The sequence below is a fragment of the Eschscholzia californica genome, unplaced genomic scaffold, assembly GCF_041429995.1.
Source record: "Eschscholzia californica isolate CP2 unplaced genomic scaffold, dmEscCali1.0.p SCAF_1, whole genome shotgun sequence".
Classification (NCBI taxonomy): domain Eukaryota; kingdom Viridiplantae; phylum Streptophyta; class Magnoliopsida; order Ranunculales; family Papaveraceae; genus Eschscholzia; species Eschscholzia californica.
Window position 1 is genome coordinate 50,949,691 of NW_028238198.1, and position 17,762 is coordinate 50,967,452.

At 37.4% G+C, this 17,762-nt stretch overlaps 1 protein-coding gene across 1 annotated transcript; it reads right to left on the reverse strand.

The window, feature by feature from the left end:
- Positions 1 to 5,910: 5,910 nt before the first annotated feature.
- Positions 5,911 to 10,452, reverse strand: LOC147567441 (proteasome subunit beta type-5-like). The gene is made up of 8 exons (XM_086654093.1): positions 10,241 to 10,452; positions 9,314 to 9,437; positions 9,089 to 9,218; positions 8,315 to 8,421; positions 6,749 to 6,883; positions 6,528 to 6,631; positions 6,340 to 6,440; positions 5,911 to 6,256 (listed from the first exon to the last, which is right to left on the reverse strand). The coding sequence occupies exons 2-8, from the start codon at positions 9,425 to 9,427 to the stop codon at positions 6,129 to 6,131; spliced, it is 819 nt and encodes a 272-aa protein (XP_086510219.1). The 5' UTR covers positions 9,428 to 9,437; positions 10,241 to 10,452; the 3' UTR covers positions 5,911 to 6,128.
- Positions 10,453 to 17,762: the final 7,310 nt, after the last annotated feature.

The window sequence follows — 17,762 nt, forward strand, 5'->3', positions numbered from 1 at the left end:
CCTTGGAGAAGATTGGTGTCCATCCACTTTTATAATGGTCTGTTCGCGATAGGTCCAAAATTAAAAAAATATAATAAGTTTGAAATAGAAATTTAATAAAAATAATAATATTAATAAGTTATGGGTTAATTCTGTTTTGGCCCCCAAATCGAACTGGTAGACATTTATAGGGTCAAAAGGGTAAGTTGGTCACAAATTGGAGACCTCTATAACGCTGAAGACAGTCAGATTGTCCTTACAGTTAAAAGAATTGAATATTGAATGAACTGTGGAGTTCATACCTTGTTCAAGGTGATTTGTTTACCTTTTATAGGGTGCTTTAGTTGGTTGTTGTTAGGCGGCATGAAATAGGTGATGCAGGGAGATTTTCATGAGATATTCCAAGTATCTTGGATATCTTAAAATCTAGTTATTTTAGTAGCATAATATTTTTGTTAGTAGAGAATTATTATTTTTAGCAGTTTTATATTTTTAGGAAACTTTTTAGGTTTTAGATTCTAGTGTTTTATTTATTTAGAAGTTGTTATTAGAATTTGATTAGGTTTAGGAAAGTAGTATTTTATTTATTAGAAATTGTTATTTGAGTTTGATTAGGTTAAGGAAACCCTAAGTCTATATAAAGGGGGATCTAGGAGTTGTTTTATTCATTCAAGTTTATCAATAAAGTTCAGCTTTTTAGTATTAAATCTTCTTAGTTTTGGTTCTATAGTCTTTAGACGAAGATCAAAGACTTTTTTCTGGGTTCTTCAAGAAACAGGACTTATTTAAATAGGTGATGCAGGGACTTTTTTCTGGGTTCTATAAGTTTTAGACGGAGTTCTTGAAGATCTGGTTCTATAGTCCGATCAGACCTTCTTGAGGTCTAGATCTGGTTCTTCAAGAACCAGATCTAGAGAGAGAAAAAAAAATTTTGGAGAGAGAAAATGTTTTTTTTTTAAATGTATGAAGGTCGCCGGCCGGAAATTTTACCGGTCGGCGACCCCTGCCGGAGAAGATGATGATGTGGCGTGATAGGTGACTTGACAGAGAGAGGAAATGAGATGGAGGAGAGAGAGTAACGGAAAGTAAAAGATAACGGAAAAAAGGGGTCATATGGGTATTTTTGCTAATCTAGGGGGCCAGGCAGGAAACTGGTCACAAAGTTGGGGGCCATATGGGAAATAACCTATATTTTAACCTATAGTAAATCAAAGGTTTCTTGTGGTTGAGTTTATAAATATATTCTTTCATAAATTTTAAGAGAGAAAATTTTAGGTCAAAATTTGTTCTCCATATTTATTTTCAAAGTTTATAGTTGTCAAGACAAACATACCAAATCAGCTTTTTTTGTCCGGAAAGGAGATTCCCTTCTCTCACTCACTCTCTCTCTCTCTCTCTGTGTTCTTGAAATATTTTTATCTATACAAATTATTTTGTCTTGAAAACCATTAACAAAATTATATATACGTTGATTAAATTTTGAATCTTCTTAAAATACTTATTTAATTCCAACAACATACTTAAATGTAACACATTTTATCACTTTTTTCGTAAGAAAAAAAAAAGTTAGATTTTCGATCACTACAGTCTTGTTTTCACAAAAAAAGATAAGTATATAGATTTCCCGCAATTAAATAGAAGTATATAGATTTCCCGCAAAAGTTGAATTCAATTAAATAGAAGTATATAGATTTCCCGCAAAGTTTTACATTTTTATTCTTTTAAATCGATGCTTTCGTATCATTCAATGTTTATTTGTTATGTAAATGCACATGTTATCATGAAACGGATGTTAGTGAACAAAATTTTACGGTCTCTTATATGAAATGGAGAATAAATAAGAAAGAGTGATGTGGTCCCATCTTCACCCATGTGGGCCAAACATTATATGGGTATACTCAAAGATAATAAATAAATAAAACATTGTCGACATCGTTGTGGCATTTCTAGCATTTCTGTGATATCTTCTAGCATTTCTGTGACATATTCTAGCATTTTTCATTAACTCTCAACATTTTTAACATATTCGATATCTGAACTAAAACTTAAAATAATTAAAATTAACAAAACTCCATTACAACATAATCCATTACAAGAACTAATAACTTAAATTTTTTTGCCATTTATCCTTCAATTTAAACTAGTAACAACCAAGTTACTTCAACCGTTTTATTTTGCAGTTGTATTGTTAAATCTTTAGCTAATATCACGTGTGAAAATTGCTTATAGTTTATATTCGACCAAAAGTTCATCCACGTGCAAAATCACATGTGTACAACCACAATCTCGTCTATAAATTTGTAAAATATACAAGTGATTGCAATTCATAGAGTGATAAAATATAAAAACGTAAAAGGAATCGAAATGTAAAACGTTATGAAAAAATTGTACAGTTCTATTGTCGATAAAGGCTTTGAGACTAACGATGTCATGTTTGTAAAATATGTTATTTTTTGTAAGAGTTTGTAAAATGTTTGTAAAATTTCCACAATTTACGCAAAATCAAAGACGTGTTACAAGACATTTGAGAGTGTTGCGGACTGAAAACAAACTAGCTCATTCAAAATTACAGAACGTAAATGATTTTCTGGGTAAGTCAGGACGTTATAAAACGTAAATATGTTGTTAGAATCAAGAAAATGCTATGAGAATATACAAAAAGTTTGCAAAATATATAATTACCTTTAATGCAATTTTTTTGGAGAAAACAAGATATAGGAGAGAAATAGTGAGACAAGATTTGAAGGATTTTTTTTAAGAAAAAGATTGATGTCCTAGCTTTAAGAAGGCCGCGGCTTTGGAGAATAAAGAAAATTCTTGGGGGAATAAAGACATTCATTTTCAGTCCAAAAAAGAGTTCTTTTGATTTCTTCCCCTAAATCTTCATCTCTTTCTCTCATCCTCTCTCTCTCTCTAGCTCGTCCTCTCTATCTCTCTCATTTTAAACCCCTTACATAATCGACCATTAGGCTACACATATGTTTTGTAATTCTCGTACTAACTCCTTTGCTCGATCCTCCACAGATCCAAGAACCAAATTCATATCATTGAAAGTAACTTTCATTAGTTTAAGTATTGTAACTATGGTGGTTTCGATCAAATCTTAACTCCTATAGTCTTGTTTGATTTTGAGTGTGGTGATTCTGTTGTTATAGCTTATGGATCCGACTAAATTTTATCATTAACAATTCGAAGATTTAGGTTATTGGTCGAAAGGAAGATTCAATTGAATAAAATTAGGGTTTCTGGGAGATCTAGGTTTTACTTACCAGATCCAGTTCTTTTTTGTCTATGTGTGTATATATTAACTACTTCTGAATTCTAGTTGAGATTTGTTGAGAAATCCTTCTGGACTTTTTGCTTCTTCTTGTTTAGGTTTTGCAAAATTTCACCCTTTCTTTTCTTAATTTCTAGTAGTTCATATTTAGATAATATGATCTAATATATGTATTTTGATGTTATCTTATGAATTGCAGTAGAGGGTTGTTTGAGCTTCTTGAGTCTGGGGTTATTTTGGCTTCTTGAATTAAAACTAGTTCTAGATCTTTTATTTGGTTCCGCCGTTATTTTCAACTAGGGTTTATAAGTTGAAGGAGAGGACGAGCAAGAGAGAGATGATGAGAGAAAGAGATGAAGGTTTAGGGGCATAAATCAAAAGAACTCTTTTTTGGAGTGAAAATGAACATGTCTTTATTCCCCGGAGAGTTTTCTTTATTCTCCAAAGCCGCGGCCTTTAAGAATAAGAACAACAAAATCATGCACGGTGCAATAGTCTATCGTTGAAAAAAAAAACGAGAATATGCTAAAAGAAGAAATTTAATCCATTGAGCATCATGTTCTTCTAAGTTTTCTCCAAGTGACTAAAAAGTTTTGATGGGTTTTCTCTGCGATTTCTCTTGGTTTTCTCTCGGTGAACTAAAGAAGAAAGAGTTGTGATTGATTTTCTTTTGGTCAAAAGATTAGGGAAACATTCCTTTAAACCGAAAAGACAACTTTTTGTAGAGATAGAAAATTCTTATTGACAAATTATTTTCTTGAAACTGAAAAGATACTTGTATATTCTAATATGGGTAATTTTATTTAACCTGGGATATGTTAGGTAGTAGTAGAGAAATGGAGGTTAGACTTGTAAATTACTCTTAACAGAGTTATTTTCTATTTAATATTACTTTGGACTCTAAACCCATTGACCCGGTGATTTTGGACCTAAAACCCATCCCCAAAAACAAATTGCACCAACATGGTTTTCAATCCTCTATCCTCAACGTCTGGGCACATTCTCTACCACTAAGCCAACACTTCGTCAATGTATATTTCTGTTGACAAAACAATTTGATTTGTATTCTCGACTTGCAAATAATCCTATCATGAGGCTCCTTGTGGTTGGGCGCACGACCCGCACCCCCACCACACGAGCATGTTGTTTAACAAAGGAGTAGACAGTGGATGTGTTTAGGAACAAGTTTGTTTCCTATGCAATTAATGCAGTAAGATAACAACGTCATGCAAAAACAATTTGTTTGGTGAATTCAAAATACGGTGTCATCCAAAAATGATTTGTTTGATAAATTCGAAAATTGTAAAATTTTGCGTTTTTGATAGATCTGTGTTAATATTGAGCTTGTTGCGCTATTAAGACCTATTTTTCGGCCTGTCGCCAAAAATTTCTTTTGCAATTAAAGTTTATAACAAGTTTTCTAATATAAGAAATTTTGCGTATTTGATAAACTGGTATTTCATTCAATACTCAATAGCAAAGTTTGTACACATAGACCTATTGTTTGGTAAATATGGAGGAAACCCTAAAAGTTTGAGAACAAGATATACATAAGATTTCAATTAATCCGAGACTTTTGACTTTAACTAATGTGTACTACTCTCTTTTCCATATATTAACTACTAATATTGATTATTGAAGATCATAAGAAAGATTATGATATAGTGATGAATAGGTTTTGTCTACTTTTCTTTTATACTTTTGAATTTAGGTTGTTAAAAAGTATTGTATGATTGAATGGAAGTTACAAGGCCTTTCTCTTTGATCATGTATCCCTTTCTCTAACTAATACAACCTGGATGTATAGCTTGAATCATGTGAGGTCTTGATTAATCATCAAAATGGCATCTGGCAAGGGACAGATATGGGGTTTATATATATGGGTCTCTCTTTGAAACTTAATTTCATGATAAACTAGACCAATGTAATTCCAATGTCCCACGAATTGCCTACATAAATAAGGTAGAAGCTCACAAAAGTTATGTCTCATAAGGATAGAGGGTCCTCCAGTGCTGATGGGGATGAAGGCAACTTGGTTGGAAGTATACCCACACAGCCAGATATGATTTTTATGAGGTTAGTGGGGCTGAAAGAGTGAAAAAGGAAATAGATATGCAGATTTGTCTACTTTAGGAACCACTTAAATCAGCTCAGAGAGCAATAGTTGAAGGTCGATTAGAACCCAGTACTATTAAGCTTTTTTAAAGACTTTGTTGGACTTCGGCTATGACAGCAAAGGCGAAGAAGATGGTCGATTAGAACCCTAGACTATTAAGCTTTTTCAAAGACTTTGTTGGACTTCGGCTATGACAGCAAAGGCGAAGAAGATGGTCGATTAGAACCCTAGACTATTAAGCTTTTTCAAAGACTTTGTTGGACTTTGGCTATGACAGCAAAGGCGAAGATGATACTGATAATTTATCGAGCTCGGTTGTCTGAAAGATTAGCTATGTGTACCAACCATCTGGATCTTTTAAATTGGGCGGGGTAACATGGATTTGGATGCTATTTGCTTGGGTCAGCAGCACATCCAAGAATCACTACATCAACGATAACACATGGGTTGATGTCGAGATCCATTTATTCATAAGAAATCGGGTAGGGTCGACGAACGAATAAATTGAAAATGCAGATAATAGCAATTCAGAGGTTCATTGAGAGACAAGAGCTCTGAATAACTGTAAATCGATGTTCATGCAAAGTTACATTCATCAAGGTGAAAAAGATGGTTCTACTTTTACCAAGCCAAATGCATGTCCTGAAATTGATTTTCACATATCCAACAGATTCATGTGTGAGTTCCTGATCAGTGTGAATGAATCATTACAATAATGAAACAAGATTTTGACATGGCAAGATCATCTAAATGAACTCAAGCGGCTGGAACTTCAGCCATTTCCTGTTCAACAGTAGTCGGGACAACTGGGTAGTACTTGTAGTGAAGCTCGCCGACATCGTCTCCAGACATCTTTGTCCATCCATTGGGTCCAACGTGATAAACTGCAACAAAGACAAAGTTCATCGTAACGGGACAAATAAACAGCTTCACGTACATGAGCGAGAGAGAGAGAGAGAGAGAGTACCGCTAGCGACTCCACCACTAGCTGCATCACGATATGTTGCGTGGTATATAGCTCTGCGGGCAAGCTCTGCCGCTTCTTCAACTGACATGTCATACCGGTACCTGGGTAACAGCAACAAAAGTATCATTAAATGGTTACTATTTCCGCATCTTAAATATATAGAACAATGTTACACGAGAAAGCAATACCCGTTATCAAGAACACCATAAGCATATGGAGAACCAGATCCGACAGAAAATTTCATTCCTTTTAGCCTTCCTCCTTCACTGTCTACATAGTATAGTCCAGGACCCTAAGGTGACAAGTAAATTGCTTAGCAACACCATATAAGCACAATAAACATTTCGTACATATACTCGTAAGCAGGTCCTGAAAGGCTGAAACTATATGAAATCGACAATGTCATTACCTTTTCATCCCATCCTGCAATCATGGTACCAACTGAAAGACCCATTCCGCGATATGAGTAAAGAATGTTAGCCAGAAGTTTTGATGCTCCTGTTACAGAAATCCTTCTCTTGTTTGCCAACTCATGCAACCGACACTAGAAACAGAAAGTAAAATAAATAAGCATTTTAAGTTACAGATTCTATCACCTGTTTATAGGCAGAAGTTAATCTTTTACCTAAAAATTAATCATCAACTATGTTTGTAAGAATCTAATCCTCTTTATTCTTAAAGTAAATAGGTGTGCTGAGACCTCATCGTTCTATGGTTATGTTTCAAGCTTAAAATAATTATGACCATACAGGTCCACGCATAACCTAAACATCAACCCAGGTAGGAAAACATTGACCTGAAAACTTGCTTGAGGACCCGATTTTGAGCTTAGCCAACCATAGTTCCGGAATTAGTATCCATGTGAATGGAAATTATGAAACTTTCAGGATCAAATATAATACGATTCGTAACCTTATCCATCTTCAAGAAAAAGAAAAAGAAAAAGAAAATAAGCTTATCTCGGTCTAAACCTATGCTGGAAAAATCGGAACCCGGGACTAGGCGACCAACCGGGGCTTAGTGACCAGTCGGATTTCATCGGGACCAGTCGGATTTCATCGGATAATACAATTATATATTATATAATATTATACATGTAGAACATTCATTTTTAGTGCCAATAATAGATTGGAGAGTATACTTAAAATTCAATCATAAACATTACTGGACTTAAAATCATTGTATAACATATTTAATTAATTAAGATTTATGAGTTAGACTACAAATATTTCCACCCAATATATCATTCTCTTTTTTTAATTCAGGCTTAAACATAATAGCTCAAATGAAAAGTCATTACAAAATAACAATTATTTCTTCTCAATTTTCAAAAAAATGTGAGCTGTAAGGTTTTAAAGAAAGTTTTCTTTCTCTGACCATGACCTTGAGTTGTTAAGAAAAGTTTTAGAGAGAGAGAGATTAAATCAGAAAAAAATCCTCTCTAAAAATCTTGAAAGAAGACGGAAGACGAGTGAGAAGATCTAGAGAGAGAAAAGCGAGTGGAGCTTCAATGGTGGCAAGACTCCTTCCTTCTTTAGCTGTTCTTGGAGTTTGATGGGAGAGTAAGGGGATAAAACCCTAAAAATACACGATACCTAAAAAACATGGCCTGCTGAAGTGTTGGAAAAAGGTCAGTTCTGCTGAACCGAGTTAGTCGGCGCCTAACGCCTAGCTCGACTCGGTCCAGTCGGCTCTCTAGGCGCCGACTAACTCGTTTCCAAAACCGATTACAGCTGCAGCTGGTAGGCGCAGCTCCGCCTAGCGATTTAATAGCGACTAGTCGCCGATTTTTACTGCATAGGTCTAAACAGAAAACTAGTGATGTTATGTACTTAATAGGCTAGTCGTTCGAATATAGTGTCTTCTCCATTATTAAATCAGTTTCAGCAGTACTAGAGATCGCAAACGGACCATTACTAAACAACTAGTGCAGGGGAGAAGAAGTCAGGCGTCAATGTCGTTGAAATAGGATTACCTTAACGCCCAAATTTCTATGCCAAAACTGACAATCCGCAGCTCCTCCAGCCATTGTACCAAGCATGTAAGGATTAATCTCAATGATTTTCTTCACAGATTGTGATGCTTCAAAATCAATAAAGATATGTTAATTCGTGAGCTCGTAAGCCTAATTTTTCGAGTCACAGCTGAAACTGCTCTAAAAATTTTTGTTACGGTGTTACAAACCTAAATGCTAATGTAATTGGACCCAAAAAGATACCGTAGTTCAAGAATGTAAGGTAGCCTAAAAACTGAGTTTTGGTCAAACAGCGGTGAACACAAATAGTGATTTCACTCCATTGTTTACTTGCTTTAATCTAAACTAGAATAAAGAAAAGAAAAAGAAATGGAAAAATAAAATAACTGAAAGAAAATAACGTGATTTCCTGATACACCTTATGAAAATTTTCCTGCTACATAAACACCAAATGATTAAGTCTTCTTATTACGTTGGTTCCCCCTTTATTATCCACTCATAACTCAAGATAATATAAAATTCAAATATGCATTTTGAAGAATGTAACTGCTCACTGGAAAAACAAACTTAGGCGATAGGACAAACTACAATAGGCTATTATATGCTATCATATTATTCAACATTTCAACTAGACCACTGGAAATCACAAATACTACGTACAACATGTAAATTGTTCAAGAAATTGAACACAGGAAACCATATACATAGACCTGTGTATGTGTGCGTGCGTGTTAAGAGAACCACAAGATATTCAGTTAAGCATTTAACACATACAGATATATCCTCCCATGCTAGCTCGAGAATCAGCTGCAACCATGACTCCTTCCTTAAAAATGAAAGCAAGTGTGGTCGTCCCTTTTGCAGGCTTGACCATCTGTACTGACTTTTCCTGATAATCATCGAACTGAAACAAGGAGGAAAAGGAAATCAGATAATAGAACTAATGGCTACTTTCGACAGAAATTAGCACATTGATAATTGAAAATTGGATAAACTCACATCATGGGTAATGGGAAGTTCAAACGACGGGGGAGCAGAAAAATCTGTGCCGAATGCATTGCTTCCTCCAAGGAGAATAGTAGAAGAATTTTCAAGCCCACTATCAAGTTTCATGCTTACACACCTAAAATATCAGTATACAACATAGATTATACAAACATTAATTATACAAAGTTACAAATATAGTTACAATTTGGAACTTAAATGCAATTTGGTTTTCCTTCGAAATCCTTAAATGTTACAGAATAATTCATTGTTTTGGTCTTACTCAAGCCAAGTAGCACTTAGATTTCAGGGCATTATTGTCAAAGAAGATAGCTATTACCACATGACTTCAGGAACATTTTCTTGAAGACTCGGATACAAGTTTGAGCACTTCATTTTAAAAGATGCTGAGATCTAAACATCAGAATTCAATATACTACATAAACACTTTTAGTTGATGCATCTTTGAGCAGGTTCCTAGTTAAGCAATCATACTAGAATGTCACCCATCACAGAACACTCAATCAAGCTCCAACAAACTGCCCTTCCATGCCCTAAATCAGGAACCAACGGAATTAACTAAAAGTCTAAGTAAGATCAGGTGCAACCCTAATTAGAATAAGCCACGTAAATCCTTACTTAGCATGACCTAACCTAAACAAAGAACAGAGACATAAACCACTTCCTGATTCCAATCAACAAACAAGCAACCCGAACTACAAAATGAACTTTTCCACAATCAAACCCGTTGGTTATGTTCAAATTTAGCATGACCAAGATAAGCAAATAGAAAATCTATAGAGGGTAGTCTAGTTGGAATCGATAAACAGATGATCAGATCTAAATATTCACAAGATCTTTTTTACCCAAATCAAGAAAAACCCTAGTAATGTTACATCAAATACCAGAAGATTAAAAAGTGTAAGCGACAGAAACCCTTACCTTTGGTTTGGAGCAAAGAGACGGGAGATTTGGAATGTTCACAGAAATGAAATGGTGGGGAGAAGTCTGTAGTTGTGGAAGAAAGAAATAGTGAGAGAAAACCTTTCTTATTGAAGACGAAACAAGGAGGCTGTTATAGTAGTAGGGTTGTAACCCGTGCGGGTTGGTTGAGTTATATGTGTTTGATGAAAGGAGCACTCTTCGATAGGTTTAGTAAGTGAATGTTATTGTTTCTTCATGGATTATCCTCGACAAACATCAAAGACTTTACTCCAATTATATCATGTGTGAAGGTGTGATTAGTATGTATGCATTATGGGGGCTTCTCTAGATGTGCACATAATCCAGTGCAAAGGATGAAGGAGAGATAATGTCCATGATAGATGATTTGCTATCTGAACTTAATAACTATTAGCATTAAACATCATATGTGTTTTTTTCATATGTTACACATCGATAGCAATTTTTGTATATTTTGCATCATTATGTTGGTCAAACTATAAATATGTGAATCACTAAAATTTGCATGCATCATATATCAATGTCGAGTAGTCTTTGTGATGAGTGTATGCCAGGTCCGAACAAAAAATTCAAACATGATCTGGATACCATTTTCACCACTTTGTAATTTTTTAGTTATTACTTTTTTTGTTTCAATTTCATTATTCAAATTCAAACTTTTAGGAATAAACCTGTTATAAATCATAGTAGTTTTTAAGTTTCATATTTTCGTTCAAGTCAGAAGTGTCCGTGCCGGAGGCATCGGTCATACCTAGTTACAAAATAAAAGGCAAAAAGATAAGATCACTTGGCAAATACTTCGAGGATGACTAAGACATACAATGATGATATTTAGATTCAAAATCTTGTCTCGTCATTATGTTGTCAATTGAATCAAATAATCGAGATCCACCTTCATCAGCTTCAAAATTAAAATCTATTGATCTATATAAATGTCGAAATCAAACCATCTCAAGGTGTCGAAATCATCATAATACAACTATGAAGATCTTACAGGTCCATTTGCCAAAAAACATAGAAAATTATAGATTTAAAACATTTAAAGTCAACAAATAATAAAGCATCGTACACTCAGTGCAACAGGAGCCAACCTACTCATATTGTTCAAGACAACAACAAATGAAGTGTCTGGTTATAGATATGCATGTAGCCTTTGATTCGACTTCCAAATGTTTAAAGTCAAGGAAATTTAATCAAGGCAATCACTTATCATCTATTTTCTTATTTGAAAACAATTTACAATCTATTTCTGTACCACGAAAAAACCTCTTACATGCAGGATAAAAACTCTCACTAACAGTAAACTCAACAAATCTATCTTCAACAAAAGAAAATGCAAGTCCATTCATGATGGTCATCATAATCATGTTGTTCCAGTTTGAGGTTAAATACTATACATAAAAGTAGTCATGTTGCTCTGAAATGAGTTGTTTATTGTTCCTCTGAAATGAGTTGTCATTGTCAGATTAAAGATCTTTTGGTATATGCATAACTTGCATTGATGTTTCTTTAGTTTTCTTAAGACCATTTGATCAGCTAACTCAGGAATAAGGTCCCACATGCACCATTAGGGCCGACTCTTAGTTTTTAGTGACCCGAAGTGAACTTAGATTTTGAGGCCATTTCAGAAAAATTAATTTACACTCATTATGTTATTCAAGATTTTAATTGGTTCGCGCTTTGGGAGACAACAAAATTTTCTGGGTACAACATTTTGAAGGGAAGTTGTGGATAAGTCAAATTTTTTGGGGCAACAAAACTTTTTTTTTCTTCTTCTTCATCTCCTCTAATCTTTGCATATCTGGCCACTACCACCACTATAGTTTTCCTCTCTCTTTCTTCTTCCTCCTCTCACTACCACCACCACCATTATTTATCATTGCTCTCTCCTCCATCTCTCTCTACTCTCCTCGTGTTCTCTTTATTTATTTCGGTGAAGGGAAAGGTTCTTAAACCAGCGTGGTTCGGGGATTCTCCCGAATTTTGTGCCTCAAAATTTTTCTTGTTTTCCAAAAGCGGTAGCCGTATTTAGGGGGTTATGAGTCAATTGAGTTCAAATTTAATTTTACCTTAATTTACACCGGTGACTACTGATTAAAAATTTCTGATAACAATAATGTTGTCGTGCAATATTACCGTGTTCGAAGTATGAATTTGGAAGAAGATTGGACAAATGAACTTTTGAAAACATGAGGAAGAGAATGAGAGAAATAGGGATAAGAAAGATAATTTTTATTTCTTATATAATTTTGGATAAAAATTAAGAGTAGAAGTGAATAAATAAATTATAGAAAGAGAGACGAGAAAAAAAGATGAGTACATGATTACAAGAGAAATTAGAGGCCAACAAAGTACCTAATTTTAATTAGGGGCCATATAAGTGTTAGCCGATAATTATATCCTACCATATCGGTTCATCATTGTATATTCTTTGTATATTTACTTCCGTAATTATCTCGATGTATATTTAGCTATTTCCGTATTTAACCCATTCCATTGTAACTATATATATGAATTGTGATCAATGAAATAGGTCAAGGGTTTAGAATATCTTACATGGTATCAGGCTTACTAGGGTTTGTTTTCGATCAAACCACTGTCGTCCTATATCTTCTTGCTAGATTTCGATCGGCATTCTTCTTTCTTTCACCTTTCATATGGCCGACAAAGCTCCTGCATCGTTCAATGAACCAGCCACCCACAAATCTCTTCACCCGGTTTACACAGTATCCAACATTCAACATAAGGTACGTATCCTCGATGGTACAAAAGTCTCTTATTCCTTATGGGTTAAACTCTTTACTCTTCATGCAAAAGGTTACAATGTGCTTTGTCACATCGACGGTTCGCTGCCACCACATAAGGAATCTGTCGATTTTGCTTCGTGGGAGACCATAGACTAACAATGGATTTATGGTACTCTATCAGACGATCTTCTTGTCCGTGTCATGGCCGATGAATCCACAGCCTTAGAAGCTTGGTTACGAGTGAAACACCTCTTTAGAAACAACAAAGGACCCCGATCCCAAGCCCTACGACATGAACTAGCCAACCTTACCCTAGCCTCTATGCCTTCACTTGATGCGTATTGTCAAAAGATACGCGACTTGACCGACCAACTATATGCCCTAGATTTTCCCATGAATGACCAACAAAGAGTACTACATCTTGTTAAGGGTCTTCCCAAGGAATTCGACACAATAGCCTCTATTTTGAATAATTCCTTACCCACTTGGGAAGACGCCATTGACCAACTCATCTCTGAGGCCGGTCGTTTTAAAACACGAGACGCCGTCACCAAAAACCCCGCAATTGCGGCTGCCATACCACCATCCAACCCACCCCCTCACAACAACCGTAACCAAACCAACAGGCCCAATACCCGTCACCATTACCGACCCAATAACCACACCAACCATAGCCAATCCTACCATTATAACCGCACCCCACCAAACCCAACCCAACACACCTACAATAGGCCTGTCACCCAACCACCTCCTTACCCAACCAACCCCCACCAGCAACCCCATTACCCACCATTTTGGGCACCACCTTACTGGACCCCACCACCATGTCCTTACCCTACCCAGAATTGGTCTCAACCATGGAACCCGCAAACTTCTACTCGCGGCAATCGTCGATCGGCTCAAGCAAATCTGGCAGAGGTTGATCCCCTTGAACCAACTCAACTCGCTGAAGCAGTTCATGCCCTATCCGTGGATACAGACGTAAGCAATGATCCGTGGAACTTTGACACAGGTGCCTCTTCTCACATTTCTTTCAATAAGAGTAATATTGACAATTTTTCTACTATTGCACCAATAGCGTCAATAATTGTTGGTGATGGCAATAAACTTCCAGTTATGGGCTCGGGAAACTCCACCCTTAACTTTGCCTCCAAACCCCTATACCTTAAAAATATCCTATTTAATCCCAACATCGTCAAAAACCTTATTTCTGTTCGTCAATTCAATGTTGACAATTACACTTCTATTGAATTTGACCCCTATGGTTTTTCTGTGAAGGATTTCACGGATGGCACGATCTTGAGTCGTCACAACAGTTCGAGTGACCTGTACCCGCTCACCCAAAATGCTTCCGCCACTGCTTGTTTTGCTTCTACCCAAGACTCTCCATTCTGGCACAATCGACTCGGTCACCCGGGTCAACCAGTGATGGATTTTCTTCGTTTGAATAACTCCATCTCTTGTAATAAACAGAAGAGCTCATCTCTCTGTCATGCTTGTCAGTTGTCGAAACATAAACGACTACTTTTTTATGATTCAAGTACTCATACTTTATGTCCTTTCTCGTTATTACATTGCGATTTATGGACTTCACCTTTGTTAAGTCATGCAGGGTATAAATATTATTTGGTAATCATTGATGACTTTACTCAATACACATGGGATTATCCCCTTCGTTTTAAATCGGAAACCTTTTCCAAAATCACACACTTTCACCAATTTGTCACCACCCAATTCCGCCTACCCATCCAAACCATACAATGTGACATGGGAGGAGAATTTGACAACACAAACTTTCACAACTTCACTTCCCAAAATGGCATACAACTTCGCTTTTCTTGCCCTCACACATCTCAACAAAATGGCAAAGCGGAGCGCATGATTCGTCGCCTTAACGAAATCATGTTTACCCTTCTTACCCATGCCTCTCTCCCTTCCAACTTTTGGGTTGAGGCTCTCCATACAGCCAGCTATCTTCATAATATCCTTCCAACCAAACTGCACCAAAACCGCACCCCCTTATCCCTCTTGTACCTTCGGGAGCCATCCTACGATCACCTTCGCGTCTTCGGATGCCTATGCTACCCCAACACCTCCGCCACCCGGCCCCATAAGCTTACTCATCGAGCCACACCGTGTCTCTTCCTTGGCTATCCGGCCAACTACCGCGGTTATCGTTGCCTCGAACTCTCCTCGGGCAAAACCATCTTCTCACGTCATGTAACCTTTGACGAGACAATCTTCCCGATGGTCAATCCTCAAGCACCTCCACCCTCCCACGAATTTCTCGACCCCAATCCTCTCATGTTTGACCCAACCTATTTTGCCTCCTCATCATCCCAGCCCACATCCCAGCCTCTTTCGGAACCACCTGTCCAGGCCCATTCCCCCACCCCAGCCATCCCCACTCCCCAACCGGCCCAACCCACTACCTCAATATCCACCCAACCCCTCTCCCACAATGTCCCACCGAATCCACCACTCAACTCATCCCCACCTACTCAGCAACCCGAACCGTCCCACCCAATGCAAACCCGCTCGCGGTCGGGCATTTTCAAACCCAAACTGCCGTATTCCCTCCATACCAGTACATCACCCACCATGTCACCTCTTCCAAAGTCCCATCTCACCGCCCTCTCCGACCCGAACTGGAAACTTGCCATGAGTGACGAATATGAAGCTCTATTGGCCAACAATACGTGGGAACTTGTCCCTCGACCACCTGATGTCCCGGTCATACGTTGTATGTGGCTTTTCAAGCATAAGTTCCACGCAGATGGCTCTCTAGAACGTCATAAGGCTCGTTTGGTCGTCAATGGGAAAAGCCAAACAGTGGGCGTTGATTGTGATGACACATTTAGCCCGGTTGTCAAACCCACCACCATTCGCACGGTGCTCAGTCTTGCTATTTTGCGTGGTTGGTCGACGCACCAACTTGATGTCAAAAACGCGTTCTTACACGGGCACCTAAAGGAAACCGTATACATGTTTCAACCCCCTGGCTTCACATCCACATCCAATCCCAAATTTGTCTGCAAACTTAGGAAATCTTTATATGGTCTAAAGCAAGCTCCACGAGCTTGGTATCAGCGTTTTGCAAGTTATCTACTTAAGTGTGGCTTCAGGAGAAGTGTCTGTGACACATCTCTTTTCATTTATCACCACGGGGACCAGATGGCTTATCTGTTACTGTATGTAGACGACATTATTTTGACTGCCTCCAGCGATGAACTACTACAGAACATCATTAAGTCACTTACTACTGAATTCAAAATGTCTGATCTGGGGACTCTACATCATTTTTTGGGTATTGCTGTCAACAAGCTAACGGGTTATTTCTCTCTCAATCAACTTATGCAGCTGATATTCTGTCTCGTGCGAACATGTCTAATTGCAAACCCGCTAGCACTCCTGTCGAGGTCGGATCCAAACTTAGTGCCGAAAGTGGTCCCGCTTTTACAGATGGTTCTTTAATTATACAGGAGCTTGGCCGGGGCTTTACAGTATCTCACGATCACCAGGCCTGACATCGCCTACGCTGTCCAACAGGTCTGTCTATTTATGCACGCTCCTCGGGAACCACATTTTCAGTTTTTGAAACGGATTCTTCGCTACATTAAAGGCACCTTAGATCAGGGCTTATTACTTTCCCCGTCATCTTCCACCGAATTGACTGCATTCTCAGATGCTGACTGGGGCGGGTGCCCCGACTCCAGACGCTCCACCTCTGGTTACTGTGTTTATCTTGGATCCAACTTGATCTCCTGGTCTTCTAAACGACAGTCTACAATTTCACGGTCCAGCGCAGAAGCTGAATACCGGGTCGTGGCAAACACCGTTGCAGAACTTAGCTGGGTTCGTAATCTTCTACTGGAACTACATATCCCTGTTCGCCACGCCTCAATCATTTACTGTGACAACATCTCGGCTGTTTACCTCTCCGACAATCCAGTTCAACACCAACGCACCAAACATATCGAATTGGATATTCATTTTGTCCGAGAAAAGGTCCGCCTTGGATCCGTCAAAGTCCTCCACGTCCCTGCCGATTATCAGTATGCCGACATCTTCACCAAAGGGCTGCCGAAGCATCTATTCCAACGTTTTCGATCCAGTTTATGCCTTCGGTCTCCTCCGGCTCAAACTGCGGGGGCGTGTTAGCCGATAATTATATCCTACCATATCGGTTCATCATTGTATATTCTTTGTATATTTACTTCCGTAATTATCTCGATGTATATTTAGCTATTTCTGTATTTAACCCATTCCATTGTAACTATATATATGAATTGTGATCAATGAAATAGGTCAAGGGTTTAGAATATCTTACAATAAGAAGCAACAAATATACTTAATATGTAAAAAATGGGTAAAAAGATTATTTTTTTAAGACCAGTTATCTTATGGTACATTAACATGATATTTTGAGTTGGGTGATTACATAGTTCGCAGGGGTGGCCCTGGGCCAAAGCGAACAAAGCGTCGCTTCGGGCCACCGGTTTTTAGGGGCCACCGAGACATTAATTTCTGTAAGAAATATATAAGAAGTCCAACTCTCTAACAAAATTAGAAGGGCCCCATTTAAAAAATGTTAAGTAAAAAGGGCCACCAAATTTGATGATCTTTAAATAGATGGTGGGCCCAACAGTTTGTTTGATTTATGTGAAAGTAGAGTAGAAAGTGTTGATTCAAAAACTGGTAGAGACAAGTTATGATTACGAGAAGCTTGTCCCATTTAAAAAATGTTAAGTAAA